The 17,592-nt window shown below is 50.0% G+C and overlaps 1 protein-coding gene across 1 annotated transcript; it reads left to right on the forward strand.

Moving 5' to 3' along the window:
• Positions 1-1,414: 1,414 nt before the first annotated feature.
• On the forward strand, positions 1,415-17,452 carry STRC (stereocilin). Its single transcript, XM_030318321.1, has 29 exons — positions 1,415-1,630; positions 1,945-2,730; positions 2,822-2,846; positions 3,598-4,852; positions 5,828-5,890; positions 5,988-6,098; positions 6,273-6,439; positions 6,627-6,813; positions 6,945-7,060; positions 7,321-7,453; positions 7,812-7,994; positions 8,278-8,316; positions 8,497-8,664; positions 8,832-8,897; positions 9,357-9,482; positions 9,779-9,837; positions 10,623-10,746; positions 10,858-10,970; positions 12,742-12,877; positions 13,292-13,488; positions 13,683-13,773; positions 13,986-14,142; positions 14,775-14,944; positions 15,548-15,703; positions 16,083-16,225; positions 16,416-16,564; positions 16,828-16,925; positions 17,021-17,168; positions 17,364-17,452. The coding sequence occupies exons 1-29, from the start codon at positions 1,585-1,587 to the stop codon at positions 17,450-17,452; spliced, it is 5,301 nt and encodes a 1,766-aa protein (XP_030174181.1). The 5' UTR covers positions 1,415-1,584.
• Positions 17,453-17,592: the final 140 nt, after the last annotated feature.

Below are 17,592 nucleotides of genomic sequence, written 5' to 3' on the forward strand. Positions count from 1 at the left end.
TGTGACACAAAATGGTTTAGAAACTGCCCAAGATGCCCAGCTAGTAAGCATTGGAGCCAGGATTTGAACCCAAGCCATCTCATTTTTTTTTTTGTACACTATTAGCCAAAAAGGATAATTTATTATAAGAGGGTTGTTACAGAACCAAGGGAAGAAATTCAAATGGATTGCAGGATGGGCTGGAACCAGGAGATAGAAAACTATTGGGAATACAGGCCATACTCTTTCTTTGATTCTCCTCTCTGCTTTTCAGACTAGATGTGGTAACTGTGATAGGCAAAGGGAAAATATTGGCAAAGGGATGCAGTAGATCATTTCACTGATCCCAACTTCTGATTTGCCTTGGAAAATCCTAGCAGTGTCCTCAACTTTGGTGGCCTGGCCAAGTCATTCCATTTTGGGGGACCTCTATTTCCTCATTTATAAAATGAGAAGTTTCTTTACCACAGGATTCCTCAGGTCTCTTCCAGTTCTAAAATTCTATGATCCTAAGTGAACTTTCTGGGACAGAAGCTCATTAATAATAGATTTGAATGTGTGGGTTTGAGGGGATAGAATAGAGGAGGATTTTAAGGAAAGAGGGACAGAATAATAGTTTGAGTGGAGCCAGTGTTGAATTACTATTTAGAGCTGGTGTCAGGTAAAGGCCTTTGGGGATATATAAATGGAGGACAGAAAATACTTCTCACCTTGACCAGACCAGAGTATTTTTTATGGTATCTCTCTGATCTGTGAGCAGTACTCTCTTTCTCTCTTTGTATATGCATGAATACATGCACATGTGGGCATGCATGTGTGTGTCCATGTGGGAAGTAGCCCCCTTGCACAGTGATTTAATCTGGCTTATCTCTTTTCTCAGCTCAGAATTTTCTACAGAGCATTCACCTAGGCCACAGGAAGAGGACCACAGGGCAAACACAAATATTTGAATGGCCCAATGAGCAAGTTGTTCATCCATAAAATGAGAGGTTTGGTCTCTGTAACCTCTGAAGTCCTCTCCCACTCTTAGCATTTTGTGGTTCTAGGTACTGAATCAAAAGTGGCTCTCCTCTTCCTGAATGCTCTGTCATTGGACCAGACATTTGTCTTCGTTTCTCTTCTCTGTTCATACCTGGCTGCTCAGTTCCTTTCTCTGGGCCCCCTTTGTTCCTTGATTCCTTCAAATCCTACTTGCTTTTAACTCCTTTGTACCCTCTATACTTTCTTACATTTTTCTGCAGCCCCCCTCCCTACCACATTATACCCTGGTCTCCAGGTCTCCACCTCTATTTCTGCCCACTGCTATCTGCATCCTGGCTCTTAACTGAAGTTATTTCCCTGGGCTCCTCCGAGGGCCCCCCCCCCCGGGATCCCCTATCACTGGTCCCTCTCACAGAAGCACACCTTTCTCCAAAGCCAAAGGATCAGGTATTCAGTGGCTCAGGTGACAAACCTGCTGTCAGGTTACAGATATTGTTCCCTGAAAGACCACACTACAGTGTCAGTGGCAACTCAGGCTGCCTGCAGTGCTCTGCCCTCACCTGGCTATTGCATACAAGGTGAGAATAACCAGAATTCACCTCTTACCAGTGCTCACCTGGAAACATGGCTCTGAGCCTCTGGGCCCTGCTGCTGCCGCTGTCCTGTGCAGGTGAGACGAACAGTGAGCAGGGCTGGGGATGAAGGGGATGGTTGCTGAAAAGAGACTTAAGAATGCAGAGATTAACCGGTTTCTATAAAAGATAAAGGAAAATGGTCAGAGACTGGAGCTAAGGGAAAAAATGAGGGTTAAGAAAGCAGGCCAAGACTTACTATAGTAAGTATTCAGTAGTATTCAGTAAAGGGACTCAGCTTGCCATCCCTGTCGCCTCATCTTTAGATCCAAGCTAGGACTGGGCTCTGGGCAGGACCGAATTGGGTTCTAGGCTCTTCCCCTTTAGTGACCTCTGGTTTCTCTTCTTACAGTGATTCTGGTCCCTACTGGGATTCAGTCCCTGGACCCTGGTCTCTCCCTCCTGAAGTCATTGCTCTCCACAATGGACCAAGCTCCTCAGCGGTCCCTCAGCCGCTCACAGTTCTCTGCATTCCTGGCCAACATTTCTTCTTCCTTTGGGCCTGGGAGAATGGGGGAGGGACCTGTGGGGGAGCCCCCACCTCTCCAGCCCCCTGCCCTCCGGCTCCATGACTTCCTAGTGACACTGAGAGGCAGCCCAGACTGGGAGCCAATGCTAGGTCTACTAGGGGATGTGCTGGCACTGCTGGGACAGGAGCAGACCCCCCGGGACTTCCTGGGGCACCAAGCAGGTGTGCTGGGTGGACTCGCAGAGGTGTTGCTAGGAGCCTTAGTTCCTGTGGGGCCCCCAACCCCTACCCGGCCCCCATGCACCCGTGATGGGCCCTCTGACTGCGTCCTGGTGGCTGACTGGTTGCCTTCTCTGTTGCTCTTGTTAGAGGGTACACGATGGCAGGCCCTGGTACAGGTGCAGTCCAGTATGGACCCCACAAATGCCACAGGCCTCAATGGGAGGGAGCCAGCCCCCCACTTTTTACAGGGTCTGTTGGGTTTGCTCACCCCAGTAGGGGAGCCAGGCTCTGAGGAGGCTCTTTGGGGAGGTCTGCTGCGCACAGTGGGGGCCCCCCTCTATGCTGCCTTCCAGGAGGGGCTTCTCCGTGTCACTGACTCCCTACAGGATGAGGTCTTTTCCATTCTGGGGCAACCAGAGCCTGATGCCAATGGGCAGTGCCAGGGAGGTGAGTGCTGCTGGGTTCGGGACTGGGCTGTGGCAGGACAAAGAAGGGGGGAGATTGTGGTAGTCCTCTTCCTTACTCTTTTCCCTCCTAGGCAACCTTCAACAGCTGCTTTTATGGTAAGTAACTCTCTTACCAGGAGAGGAGTTCTGAGGGAGTGGGCCTGGAAAGTTGTCAGCCTGCAGAATGGAGGAGGAGACTGATGGGAGGGCATTGTTTAGTGGTTTTCGAGCATGACTGTCTGGGTTGGTGTCCTAGCTCTGTTTACCTAGCCAAGTGACCTTGGGGTAGTTACATTCTCATTCTCATGCCTCAGTTTCCCTTCTTATAAAATATAGATAATATTAACAACCACAGAGTTGTTGAAAGGGATTGAATGGGTTGATGCTCTATGTGCAAGCCACTCAGAACTGTCTTGCACATAGTGCTTAATAATGTTACCTAATAAAGATGGGGTATGGAAAGAAAGGATAAGACTCTATTCCTCCATCTTTACTGTTTCAGTACAACAATGTCAGAGCACTGTTAGACTTATTCAGTTGCAGGGCAGATTTCCTGATGTGAGGTCAACCAAAAGTTGTATTTAAGCTACCTAAAAGTATATGAAGAAAGGAGAAAGAAGGGAGCCAGGTGGACAGAAGGGACTCCAGCTGGGCTGCTCCTAGATGATTTTGTGCCTTGGCAGGACAGATCTTTCTCCCGCTCCCACCATCCCAGTATTTAAACCAGTAACACCTATACTCCCAGGGACCTTTTGGAAAAGCCTATGCTTGCCATCCCCCCATGCAGGGCTCTGGGCCAGGGTCAGAATGTTCAACTAGAGGAAATGTAAACTGACCAGGTGATGCCTGCTCCTCCCTCTACACCCAGGGGCATCCGGCACAACCTTTCCTGGGATGTCCAGGCGCTGGGCTTTCTGTCTGGATTGCCACCCCCACCCCCCGCCCTCCTCCACTGTCTGAGCACAGGTGTGCCTCTGCCCAGGGCTTCCCAGCTCTCAGGCCACATCAGCCCTCGCCAACAGCGAGCCATCTCTGTGGAGGCCCTCTGCGAGAACCACTCAGGTCCAGCACCACCCTACAGCATTTCCAACTTCTCCATCCACTTGCTCTGCCAGCACGCCAAGCCTGCCACCCCGCAGCCCCCTCCCAGCACCATTGCCATCTGCCAGACAGCTGTGTGGTATGCAGTCTCATGGGCACCAGGTGCCCAAGGCTGGCTACAGGCCTGCCATGACCAGTTTCCTGATCAGTTCCTGGAGGCAATATGTAGCAACCTCTCCTTTTCAGCCTTGTCTGGCCCCAATCGCCGTCTGGTAAAGCGGCTCTGTGCTGGTCTTCTCCCACCCCCCACCAGCTGTCCTGAAGGACTGCCTTCTGTTCCCCTCACCCCAGAGATCTTCTGGGGCTGCTTCTTGGAGAATGAGACCCTGTGGGCTGAGCGGCTGTGTGGAGAGGCGGGTCTGCAGGCTGTGCCCCCCAGCAATCAGGCTTGGGTTCAGCATGTGTGCCAGGGCCCTACCCCAGATGCCACTGCCTTCCCACCCTGCCACATTGGACCTTGTGGGGAACGCTGCCCAGATGGGGGCAGCTTCCTGATGATGGTCTGTGCCAATGATACCATGTATGAAGCGCTTGTGCCCTTCTGGCCTTGGCTAGCAGGCCAGTGCAGGATAAGTCGTGGGGGCAATGACACTTGCTTCCTAGAGGGGCTACTGGGCCCTCTTCTGCCCTCTCTGCCACCACTGGGACCATCCCCACTGTGTCTGGCCCCAGCCCCCTTCCTGCTTGGCATGCTATCCCAGTTGCCACGTTGTCAGTCCTCTGTACCAGCCCTTGCCCACTCCACACGCCTACACTATCTCCTGCGCCTGCTGACCTTTCTTCTGGGTCCAGGGGCTGGGGGGACTGAGGCCCAGGGGATGCTGGGTCAGGCCCTGATGCTCTCCAGTCTCCCAGACAACTGCTCCTTCTGGGATGCCTTCCGCCCAGAGGGCCGGCGCAGTGTGCTGCGGACAGTTGGGGAGTACCTGGAACAGGAGGAGCAGTGGACCCCGCTGGGCTTTGAACCCACTGCCAGCCCCAGCTCTGGTATAAACAAGATGGAGCTGCTGTCCTGCTTCAGTGTGAGTAATCTGCCAAGGTTAAAGCCCCTGGAACAGAGGGAAGGGCCTCCAAACAAATTCTCTAATACTGAGAGGTAGTAGTATAGTATAGTGGTTTAAGCACACAGCTCTGGAGTCAGACAGGCCTGAGTTCACATCTTAGTTCATGATCAACCTTGGACAAGTTATTTAACCTCTCTGAGCAACATTTTTTTCACTTATAAATGAGGGAGAGTAACAGTGCCACTTTTTTAGGATACCTGTAAGGATTACATAAGATTATACATGCTGTGGGCTTATGTATATAGCATGACACATAAACGTGCACTGAACGTTATCTCATTATTCTTTCTAACTCTTTGACTCTCCCCCTTTCTGCTCCAGAAAGGAAAGGTATCAAGTTGGAGGGATCTGACTCTGTCCCTAGAGAGTGAGAAGGCTGGCAAATATAGGAAGATAAGACAGAAATGAGAATAGTTCAGGGCAACTACAAATCAGAAGACTTGAGTTCTGGGTTCAACTATGTCACACATTAGTGTGGTAATAGGAAAATAATTTAACTCAGATTTTCTGGGCTTCTGTTTCTTCTCTGTAGAGTGAAGGGGCTAGAATATATAAATAGCATAATTCATTCATTGGTTGTCCCGTTATATGTAAGGCACTTTGCTAGGTTATGTAGCATATGTAAAGATTCCTTACTCCATGTTAGGGCCCACCTTTCTCAAGTCCTGTGTCCAGTGAAATGGGATTATACAGATTCATAGTTTTGGTTTGGATCTACAAGTATTTATTGAGCCAACAATGGACCTAGCATGGAAAAGGGTACAGGAGAAGTTTGAGACATCATCCTGGTTTAATGGAGTTTAGTATCTGATGAGACACACATACTAGCTTCAGATGAAGGACAAGCATCTAGCAAGTGGACTTGGAGTGCCTGGTGAACCTTCAGGAGGACAGAGAAGACAGCTCTTGGTATCTTGTCTGTCTCCCCATCAGCCTGTGCTATGGGATCTGCTCCAGAGGGAGAAGAGTGTTTGGGCCCTGAAGATTCTAGTGCAGGTAACAGATGGAGGGGTACATGGATGGAATGGGTAACAACTGTGGCACGAGGTCTCTGCCCAGTGAGGCCATGCCCACTTTAACCTCCTACTCCCAGGCATACCTGCACATGCCACCAGAAAATCTCCAGCAGCTGGTGCTTTCAGCAGAGAGGGAGGCTGCTCAGGGCTTCCTGACGCTCATGCACCGTTCCTGGGCTCAGCTTCAGGTGGGTATAGAGGGCAGGTGGGGGGGTGGGGAGGATGGAGGGAGACATTTGGGAATCAAGAGCACCTGGAACCTGGTGTGCAGAGGGCTTGCCCAGTGGAAGGAGAAGCTCAAAAGGAGATGGCGATAATACTGAGCATCTCTAGATCCAGCATCCATTCCTATGCCCTCACAGGTGCCACCATCTGAGGAGGAAGCCCTGGGTCGCCTGACAGCCTTGTTGCTCCAGCAGTACCCGCGCCTCACCTCCCAGCTCTTCATTGACCTGTCACCGCTCATCCCCTTCTTGGCTGTCTCTGACCTGATGCGCTTCCCACCATCCTTGTTGGCCAATGACAGTGTGTAAGGACCCCACACCACTCCTCCTGATCCTGTCAGGGTCAGCCAACCCCATCAGCCTATAGCAGCCCCTTCTTGAAATCCTCTCTGTTAAAATTAGGGAGAGTCTCCTTCTTGTCCATGACAGTAGGGCCTCAGAGTGTGAGGGGGACAACAGGGGCCAAATGTTAATACCCATTGCTCTCCCCAGACTGGCTGCCATCCGAGATTACAGCCCAGGAATGAGGCCTGAACAGAAGGAAGCTCTTGCAAAGCGACTGCTGGCCCCTGACTTGTTTGGGGAAGTGCCCGCCTGGTCCCAGGAGCTACTGTGGGCAGTGTTGCCCCTGCTCCCCCACCTCCCTCTGGAGAACTTTCTGCAGCTCAGCCCTCACCAGGTATGACATGATTTTCTTGACTAGCCCATCTTCTCCTAGGTGGGACAGGAGTCAGTAGTATGTCTCCTGGTGAGCTTCTCCCCACAAGTGTCCCACAGTGACCCAACATGAGCTGACCCTCCTCACCTCAGATCCAGGCCCTGGAGGATAGTTGGCCAGCAGCAGGTCTTGGGCCAGGGCATGCCCGGCATGTGCTACGAAGCCTGGTGAACCAGAGTGTCCAGGACGGAGAAGAGCAGGTGCGCAGGTGAGCAGTTGTGGGATCAGTGATCAAAGCCAAATTGGGAGAGAGGCTAGTGCAGCTGCCATGGTGGGTTGGGGGCCTAGGAAGGAAGGGTCAAAAAGGTAGGCAGCGGCCGCAGGCAGTATAGGAGTCCAGGACAGAGGCCTATCTATGGTACCCATATTTCCTAGTTTAGCAGAGTGCCTACTCCATATACCTACACGATCCCTACCTTAGTGCCAGCTTCAGTGACCACATGAAGGCCAGCTTCATGCCCTTCTCAGGCTGGGGTCCCTCGCCTGTTTCCTGAGCCCTGAGGAGCTGCAGAGCCTGGTACCCTTGAGTGATCCACTGGGGCCAGTAGAACGGGGGCTGCTGGAATGTGCGGCCAACGGGACCCTCAGCCCACAAGGACGGGTGAGCCCCTTGGCACAGGCCTACAAGAGTCCAGGCTTTCCTTGGGTCTGTGTGGATGACATGCTCAGTCATCTCAACCAAGCTTGAGCACAACAGTGCCAGCCCTCCCCTGACCTCTACTATCTCTGTTCCTTATTTTGTGATCATCCTTATCTGTTACCACCTCTTCCTGACCCAATGCCGTTTGGTCTATGACACCCCAAACATACCCTTTGACATCTTAAACCCTATCTGTTCGTGTCCCATCTTTGGTTCTAAGCCCTAGCCCAGGCCCTGGGAAATCCAGATGTGGGATTAGAGAGGAAGTTTAAGGTTCACTTGTCTTTTCTCCCCAGTCCCAAACCTTCTTTGGTTACAGGTGGCATATGAACTTCTGGGGGTATTGCGCTCATCTGGAGGAGCTGTGCTGAGCCCCCGGGAGCTGCGGGTCTGGGCCCCTCTCTTCCCTCAGCTGGGCCTCCGCTTCCTGCAGGAGCTGTCAGAGCCCCAGCTCAGAGCCATGCTTCCTGCCCTGCAGGGCACCAGTGTCACACCAGCCCAGGTGGGCCTGTCTCACTCTCTAACATCCACCTTCCAACCCCAGGAACCCCACTCAAGGGAATGACATTCAGGGATACCACCAGCTTCTCTGGAGCCTCCTTTTTCTCTGTCCCAAGGAGGACTCCCTCATCCCCCTTCTTCAGATCAAGAAGAGCCCAGAGCCAGGCTAGTCACTGGGGGTGGTATCAAGGAAACTAGAAGTTTTAAAGGGTAGGTCCTAGGGACCTGCATAAAACCTGGCTACCAGGACTTGAGAGCTGTTGTTTCATCCCATCCCACCTTAGGCTGTCTTACTGCTTGGACGGCTCCTCCCTAGGCATGATGTGAGTAGCAACAACTTCTCAATGTCCCTCAGAGGTCCCTGTCCCCCTTTCCTTGGCTCTCACATCTGCCCCTTCTTCCCTCTCAGTTCCTCAGACCTGCTGCCTTGCTGTACTGTGATTGTTGTCTTCCCAACCACCCTGCTTCTCTTCTTCAGGACTCTTGTCTCTCTTGCTCCCCAGCTGTCCCTGGAGGAACTCTGCTCCTTGCACCCTCTGCTGCCAGGCCTCAGCTCCCAGACACTCCAGGCCATCCCTAGACGAGTTCTGGTTGGGGCCTGTTCCTGCCTGGCCCCTGAACTGTCACGCCTCTCAGCTTGCCAGACTGCAGCATTGCTGCAGACCTTTCGGGTATGAGAGTAGCAGGGAGGATGAGACATTCAGGGATGTGGGCTCTGGTTAAGAGGAGGGCATCTTCCCTGTGGCCAGGGAAGGCCTCCCATACCTCCCCACTTCCTTACACACACACACACACACACACACACACACACACACACACACTGCTGATTCTCATGCAGGTGAAAGACGGCGTTAAAAACATAGGTACAACAGGTGCCAGTGCAGCTGTGTGTATCCCTGGTCAGGTACGTGTGGGATCTCCCAACTAAGCTCCTCTCCATGTCCCCGGGTAGTTTCATATGACTGGTGCTGCCTCCTATACTCTCCCTGCAGTGGCCCTGAGCATCCAGGTTGACTCTGTTTCCACCAAGACATTAGCAGCTCTCCCCAGTTCCAGTTACATGACAGCATGACCCACACTGTCCTATAATGTCAAAACCAGAAGGGTCTGAGAAATCTTCCAGGCCAACGAACCTGCTTTCAGATAAAGAGAGCAAAGCTCAGAGAGCCTAAGGGAGATCAGTTCATCAGGTGCCTGAATAGCAGCAATACTTGACCACATCCACCTTCATTGTGAGGGCTCTCTGGTGTGTGTTGCTATAGTGGCACATGCCATCCACCCTTTCCCTAGCTTTGGTCCCCTCCCACCCCCATGATGCCCGTCTTACCTATCATTACTCTGCTACACACATCCCCACCAGCAGCCCATCCCCACCACCTGGCCAGACTGCCTGCTTCCCCTGCTCCCACTAAAGCTGCTACAGCTGGACTCTGCGGCTCTTCTGGCTAACCGAAGGCGCTACCGGGAGCTGCCCTGGTCTGAGCAGCAGGTAATTCTCCTCACTTAGTCCAGAACTATCCTCTATGTTCCACCTCTTTTACCTGTCAGCCCTAGATTGGTCACATTATCCCCAGCATCCTTTATAATGTGACTTGCTTTGCTTTATTCCTTCTCCCTCCCCCTTATTTCTCCACCTGCCCTCCATCTCCAAGAGAGGAGTGTACATTTGGGAGAGTAGGAGGCTGGTGGATCCACAGGGTGGGGAGGGAGGGCTAGGTCCAAAGCATCTTAGGTCCTTGGGCAATATCTCTGCTGGGGGGCTGCTCCTCTTTCTTTCTCTTGTAGGCTCAGTTTCTCTGGAAGAAGATGCAGGTGCCCACGAACCTGACACTCAGGAATCTGCAGTGAGTAACTTGTGTTGAGCAGAGTTTAATTCAACTAACATTTTTTGAGACTTGCCATGTGCCAGGCCCCATATGATATGCAATGGGACATGTGAGGATGGATGATGCATAGTCCCAGTGTGTGGGCCTTCTCTTGGATCCTCCTCCCTTTACTCTCTTGCCTTCCCATAGCACCACACCTATCCTGACTAGTTTAAGGGATTCAGAACACCTGGATTCAGGTCCCAGCCCTGAAACCTATTCATGGCCTTGAGCAAGTCATTTAATCCTCTAAGCTTCAGTTTTTTTCTTCTGTGGAACGAGAATTACAATAGTACCTACCTCATAGGATGTGGTTGTGAAGATTACATGAGGTAAGGCATATAAAGTACTTAATATAGTTCCTGGCCCAGTGAAATTTCCCAATAGATATTTGCTGTTGTTAGTTTAATCCAAGGTGACCTCAGAGCTACTGGCCATGCAGCAATAAACAGGAACAAGTAAGTATCACTTTCCTTTCACCCACAGTAAAGGAATCATGGGCTTCAGAATCTAAAGATATAGCTCTACGCTCAGTTTACCACACTTTTAATAGAATGATGTTCGGAACATCCCTTGACGTCTGTGAATGTTTATTTTCCTCTCTGATAAACAGTGATGATGTTGTGGTTTTCTATGGAAAGCCATTTCTCAAACTGTAAATTACCATAAATGAATTCTGTACTTGTGTTGAGAGAATCAGTATCAAGAAGCAGACAGACCACAGCATGTGTTGAATGAGCATCTACCCACTCACACACCTACAGGGCTCTGGGCACCCTGGCAGGGGGCATGTCGTGTGAGTTTCTGCAGCAGATCAACTCAATGGCAAACTTCCTTGAAGTAGTGCACATGATCTATCAGCTGCCCACTGGAGTTCGAGGGAGTCTGGTGAGAGGGGTGCTTAAACATTAGTGGAGCAGGGAGGCAGGGATCCTGGGTACCAAATCCAGCCCCTATGCTTAGCTCTATCCTGACCTGTTTCCCCATCCTATCCTACAGAGAGCCTGTATCTGGGTGGAGCTACAGCGGAGGATGACAATGCCAGAGCCAGAGCTGGCAACCATGGGGCCAGAACTGAGTGGGCTAGACACCAGGCTACTCTTGGATTTACCGTAAGTGCTACAACTGGAGACACTGGATCCCTAGACGTCTCAACCTGGGGTAGAAGGTCTGCCCTTAGGAAATGCCCTAAGGTGGCAGTTTTCTGTCTGGTGGTTCTCTGCCATCAGTTATAGCCCAAAGCAGAGGATTCTACTCAAAGTTGCTCTATGTTTTGACTGGCTCCCAGAACATGACCCCAACATAGGACAGCTAATGGTGGGCAACACTATGATGTAGGCTGCCAAACAATCATAGTATAACCGAGGCCACATTAATAGAGATAGAATATCTGAACTGAGGGAGTCAATGGTCCAACTCACCCTAGAAGATTATAGTCTGCTTAAGCCACCATGTTGTCAGTGTGTTCAGTGGAGTACAGAAAGAGCATGTATGAAACATGATAAATGCCTTTAAATACTCCTAAGGCTATCAAATAGAAAATAGATTAGCATGTTTCTGAATGGCTCCATTGGGCATCACAATGACCAGTGAGTAAAAATCAGATTTGAAAAATACAAGGAAAACTGATGTAGCAAATTCCCAACATCAGAGCTATTCAAGCCTGGGCCGAATGGTCTCATTGCAGGAATGTTGTAGAGCACATTTAAGTATGGATAAGGGTTGTGGGGAGAGAAAATTCATGAATGTAAGGGTCCTCTTAACACAGAGACTCTAGGAGTTTTATGAGTATCTCTCTCCCAGGCTTCCTTTCTCATTTTGCCCCCATCCCTACCCCATTGCCATCTGAACTGTAAGTTAGAGTAGGAAAAGGCTAGTATTAGTCTTCCTAGGGATGAGGTGATGGTAAAGCAGTTGATTCCATCCTTACATTTTTATAGGCCTTTCCACAGATTTTGGCTTTTGTGCTATGCAGCCTAGTTCCAGTTCCAGAATTGGCAGCCCTAGATAGAATACACTTCTGAAACCTGGACAAAAGGGCTTTTAAAAAAGCCATTGAAATCTATTTAAATTTATTGGTTCTTGGAGATAATTTAGAATCCCAAGGACCTAGATAAGTTTCTAGACCATGAGTTGGAAAACCTGAGTTCCCCATCTATGAAAGAGGAATAAGAAAAATACCTGTCTTACCCCAAAGTTTTGTCATAAGGTTCAAATAAGAGAATACTATAAAAGGGCTTGGTAAATTGTGCACCACTATGCAAATGAGAGAGGACTTCCCCACAAAAAGTAGAGGAAGGGTGACCCTGTGGAAAAAAGGACTTGGGAGTAAGATCCCACCATCTCTGTGAGCTGGTTTTCTAATCTATAACATGGGGGGGGGGGATTTTTTTAAAGTTTATTTTTATTTGTTTTGAGAGAGAGATAGAGAGCAAGTGGGGGAGGGGAAGAGAGAGAGGGAGACAGAATCCCAAGCAGGCTCCACACTGTTAGCACAGAGCCTAATGAGGGGCTCGAACTCATAGACCATGAGATCATGACGTGAGCTGAATTCAAGAGTCAGACGCTTAACCAACTGAACCACCCAGGTGCCCCAAATGGGGAGAAATTTTAAAGATATTTAATATTTGGGACTTTTGATTCCATTAGATAAGGTAGGGTCATTTGTCATTTCTCCTGAGGAAGACTAGAAATATGGCACTCCTTTTGTTCTCTCCTTTTAAACACTATGAAGGGAATTGCATCTGGGGCAGTTTAATATCAGATCCTGTCCAGGGCCATAGGGTTTGGTCTGATGTTACCTCTTGTCTGGGCAATGTGGCATTCTGTTATCCCTTCTCAACAAGACTCATTTCTGAATGCCCTGTTGTCAAATTGCCATAGGGTCCGGTTGATGGATAGACTGTCCAATGAATCTATTATGTTGGTGGTGGGGCTGGTACGAGGAGCTCCAGAGCAGCTGCTGGCACTGACCCCACTCCACCGGGTGGCCCTGGCAGAGAGGGCACTACAAAACTTGGTAAGAGTCCAACCTACCAGACTCGGAACTGCTGCCTGGACAATTTTTACCTCTCAGACAATGCTCTCTATCTTCTAGGCCTAGCCCCACACTTTTGTTGCCAAAAAGGTTCTTGTCCAGAAGGCCCTAGCCCCTAGATCTATCTCTAGGTTCCATCCCAACCTATCTCTAGGTTCATATTTTTTGTCCACATTCCTTAGAGTCCAAGAAATCCCTTGGATTCCAACTCCTAGCCTTTCTGCCTGTTCCTATCTGGGCTCATTATTTAAGAAAGTAAACAATGGCAGTGAACATCGTAGGGTCTTGAGTTGGGAGCTGGAGGGAGGGAAAAATCAAAGGTTTTGGTGTCTTGATCAAAGAATCTGGTCCTCTGAGTCAGAGATGCATTGTCCCAAGGCCTGATGCCCCCTCCAGGCTCCAAAGGAGACAACAGTCTCAAGGGAAGTGCTGGAGACATTGGGCCCCTTGGTTGGATTCCTGGGGATAGAGAGTACACGACGGATCCCCCTACCGATCCTGCTGGGCCAACTCAATCAGCTGCAGGGCTTCTGCCTAGGAGAGCCATTTGCCACAGAGCTGGGATGGCTCTTGTCACAGGAGCCTGCTCTTGGGTATGAACCTTCGGGAACTTCTAATTCTGATTCATCCTATACCCACCCTCTTAACCACCATCATCAGTGGCAGATCATTGAATAAATATACACAAGGTCCCTTGGAGCCCTGAGTCCCCATGTCCTCTTTTCCCCTTCCTTTCCCTCACAGTTGTCTCAGCATCCCAGCCCCTGATCTTCTTCCTGTCCCCCAGGAAGCCAGAGTTGTGGAGCCAGGGTGAAGTAGAGCAAGCTGGACGCCTAGTACTCACTCTGTCTACTGAAGCTATTTCCTTGATCCCCAGGGTGAGGTGAAGGAACAAGGGAGGGAGTAAGAGCAGAGAGGGGACTGGTGAGCTGGCTTTGGGGAGCTAAGGGCAAGGAGACTGAGGGCAAGGGATGTGAAGCCTGAATCTGGGGGAAACTGCTAAAAAGAGATAGGACTTTAAAATTATAGCTGCAGCAGCTGGCCCTGACCTGCCCAGGTCTCCCCACCCTCCATCTACCATCTCACACAGGAGGCCTTGGGCCAAGAGACTCTGGAGCGGCTCCTAGAGAAGCAGCAGAGTTGGGAGCAGAGCAGAGTTGGACAGCTATGTGGAAGACCACAGCTTGCTTCCAAGAAAGCTGCCTTGGTAGCTGGGGTTGTACGGCCCACTGCAGAAGATCTCCCAGGTGAAACTACCCAAATATTCATGTCTATCAGGGTGTATAGGAAAGAGTATCCAGAAATGTAGACAGAAGTCGGGGCTCTAGGTATGCTGTGCCCTTTGAGCAGATTTGCACACTTTCTGCTCTCTGGGCTTGGGTTTTCTCATCTATAAACCACAGTGGTTAGAGGGATAATTTTCAAGGTCTTTTCTGGTTCTAGGGTTCTATAGCTCTGGAAATTGATAACCCATTACATTATTAGCCCAGGACTTACCTTTTCCTGTTCTCTTATCCATATTAGCAGCTGACCCACTCTAAGCTTGGCTCTATGCTAGAGTATGGAGCTGTCTGCTGGGAAGATGCTTAGGATGTAGGAGGGAGATGCTAGTGAGACCTGAGTTCTGATCTAGACCTGCCATTAAATCCCTAGGCAACCCCTTCAGCCTTCCATTTATACAATGAGGGACTTATCCTCTTTAGTCACTTGTTCTAATATCCCTTGAGTCCTGTAATTCTCATACTATAGTAATCCTTTGGCCCATACTGTCTATGTTACCCTATCCTCCAAAGGTTGGAGGGGTCATTCCACCTATAGATATTTCTGTGGGCATAGTTTAATTCTACACTGACCCCCTGTGCCTGCCTTCCCCCTTCAGAACCTGTGCCAAATTGTGCAGATATACGAGGGACATTCCCAGCAGCCTGGTCAGCAACCCAGATTGCAGGGATGGAGCTCTCAGACTTTGAGGACTGCCTGGAATTATTCGCAGGAGACCCAGGACTTGGGCCTGAGGAACTACGGGCAGCTATGGGCAAGGCAAAACAGGTTAGGGATGGAGGGGCCAACATGAGGAAGCTGGTTGGGTGTGGTATGAGACACAAGGGAGTGGATAGCTGGGGAAAAGTGGAGGAAATAGGAGATGAAAGAATGAGAGTGGATCCTGAGTAGGAAGTCAGAGAGGATGAATATGGAGAAAAGGAAGCTAGTGCAATGGGTAGAGGGAAGAAGGCAGTGGTTACCAAACTTTAGGGTGTATCAAAATTATCCAGGGAGCAGGTTTTTAAAATGCTGGTGCCAGGGTCCTATGCTAGACTCACTGAAGAATGTTTTTTTGGGAGAAGAATCTTCTGAGGGCTCTGGGGGATCAGCATTTCAACAGGCACTCCCAGTGAGTCTGGTGCACATAAGGTTTAGAATCCATGGACTACGATCTGCTATTCTTCTATACTGAGACTCTGGCATCTTTCAGTAACACCTTAGTCAGAACCTTAATCCAACCCTCTCATTTTACAGTTGAGGAAACTAAAGACCCAGAGAGGCAAGTGATTTGCCTAGAGTTCACAGCTAAGGTCAGAGGCATGACTAAGACCAAGCATTCTGACTCCTAGTCCAGTGCTTTTCCACTCACATTGTTCCTCTTTCTCCTAGTTGTGGGGTCCTCCCCGGGGATTCCGTCCTGAGCAGATCCTGCAGCTAGGCCGGCTCTTAATAGGTTTAGGAGAGCGGGAACTACGGGAGCTGATCCTAGTGGACTGGGGAGTGCTGAGCACCCTGGGGCAGATAGATGGCTGGAGCTCCATCCAGGTAACACCTTCCCTTTTCCTACCTTCCAAACTTCTATCCCACAGATCTAGGCCTTTAGGTCACCTAACACCTAAAGAATTTTTTTTGTTACCCTGCTTGGCCATTCTTTCTATTAAAATAGAATACCCCCTACTTGTGGCCTTAGGAACTCTGTGATTTATTCACTTTGAGGTCTGGACACATAAAACTCCCTCCTGACTGTCTTCCCTGAGGCCTGCTCTTTTTTGGATCCTCAATCTTCCTCATGGCTATCGGAAAATCAGTTCTTAATAATACAAGTGTATAATCCAGTAGTACTTGTCTCTTCCCCAACCATGAATTCATCCATGAATTCCTTGTGATTTGTCTCCTTATTCTGTGCCCTCCATCTCCATCCCAGCTCCGGGTTGTGGTCTCCAGTTTCTTGCGGCAGAGTGGCCGGCATGTGAGCCACCTGGACTTCCTTCATCTGACTGCACTGGGTTATACACTCTGTGGACTTCGGCCAGAGGAGCTACAGCATATCAGCAGTTGGGAATTTAGGTCATCTGTGGAGGGGATGTGTGGGGGGTGGTGCTCATGTAAAGGTGGACTCACTGGGGATGGAAGACTCATGGTGGAGTGGTCCCATGGAGGAAGGGACCTCACCTGAAGCCATCTATACTCCCATCTCATAACCATGGACCCTATCACTGTGGCTGAATATATTTTCTTTCTTTCCACTCTTCCACAGCCAAGCAGCTCTCTTCCTGGGCAATCTGCATCTCCAGTGTTCTGAGGAGCAACTGGAAGTTCTGGCCCAGCTCCTTGTGCTGCCCGGTGGTTTTGGTCCAGTCAGTAACTGGGGGCCTGAGATCTTCACTGAAATCGGCACAATAGCAGGTAGGGAGGCTGGGCCACTGCTGGTGCTAGCTGTTAGAGGTTGGTTTCCCTACCATGGATGGACTGGGTGGAGGACTGCTCTGGAATTCTTAAGGTGGGAGTCTGAGAAGGCATTTAGGTAAGAGGTTGGAGATGTGTTGGGAAAGGTGTATGGTCGGGTATTTGGGGAGAGGTTAGAGAAGTCTATAGTCTATAGGTTTGAAGAGAAGGGGGAAGGCCAGTATAAGACAATGTTTGGATGCCCATCCCACTTGCTTCAACAGCAGGGATCCCAGACCTGGCTCTTTCAGCACTGCTGCAGGAACAGATCCAGGGCCTTACCCCTCTTGCTATTTCTGTCATCCCTGCTCCTAAATTTGCTGTAAGTATTCAAGAACTGGGGTCTGAGGTGACCACACAGAGCCAGGGCCCAAAGGGGGCTATATTGGATGTACTAATTTCTGCTCCCACCCCCAGGTGGTGTTCAGTCCCACCCAGCTATCTAGTCTCACAAGTGTTCAGGCTGTGGCTGTCACTCCTGAACAAATGGCCTTTCTGAGTCCTGAGCAGCGACGAGCAGTTGCATGGGCCCAGCATGAGGGGAAGGACAGCCCAGAACAGCAGGGTGAGTTCTCAAATGCACAGCTTGCCCCACTAACTCCTGACCCAGAATCTGACCCCAAACTTGATGCTATCCGGTTCATAGAACCCATTCAGGGAGACCCCTGAAGCAAAGGGATCTAGGCAGACAGTTTCCATGTATCAGTGGTTCTTGGGGAACAGAGTTTTGATATTCCTCCCATTCTCTGTCTCATTATAGGTCGAAGCACAGCCTGGGGCCTTCAGGACTGGTCACAACCCTCCTGGGCCATGGCATTGACCATCTGCTTCCTTGGCAACCTGCTTTGAACCTGTCTCCACAGTTAAAGAGAAAGATTGTTGGGAAAGAAACTTTAATAAAGTGCAAATGGAAATGCATTCTAATTATCCTCAGGAAGCCGATGAGGAATATGGGTAAAATGCTAATGCTTTCCACCCACCTGAGAATC

Source organism: Lynx canadensis, chromosome B3, assembly GCF_007474595.2.
Source record: "Lynx canadensis isolate LIC74 chromosome B3, mLynCan4.pri.v2, whole genome shotgun sequence".
NCBI lineage: Eukaryota > Metazoa > Chordata > Mammalia > Carnivora > Felidae > Lynx > Lynx canadensis.

Coding starts and splice junctions, on each gene's coding strand:
- STRC (XM_030318321.1), top strand. CDS start 1,585: ATGGCTCTGAGCCTCTGGGCCCTGCTGCTGCCGCTGTCCTGTGCAG. Junction 6,440..6,626: donor TTGTTGGCCAATGACAGTGT/GTAAGGACCCCA, acceptor TGCTCTCCCCAG/ACTGGCTGCCATCCGAGATT. Junction 14,143..14,774: donor CACTGCAGAAGATCTCCCAG/GTGAAACTACCC, acceptor TTCCCCCTTCAG/AACCTGTGCCAAATTGTGCA.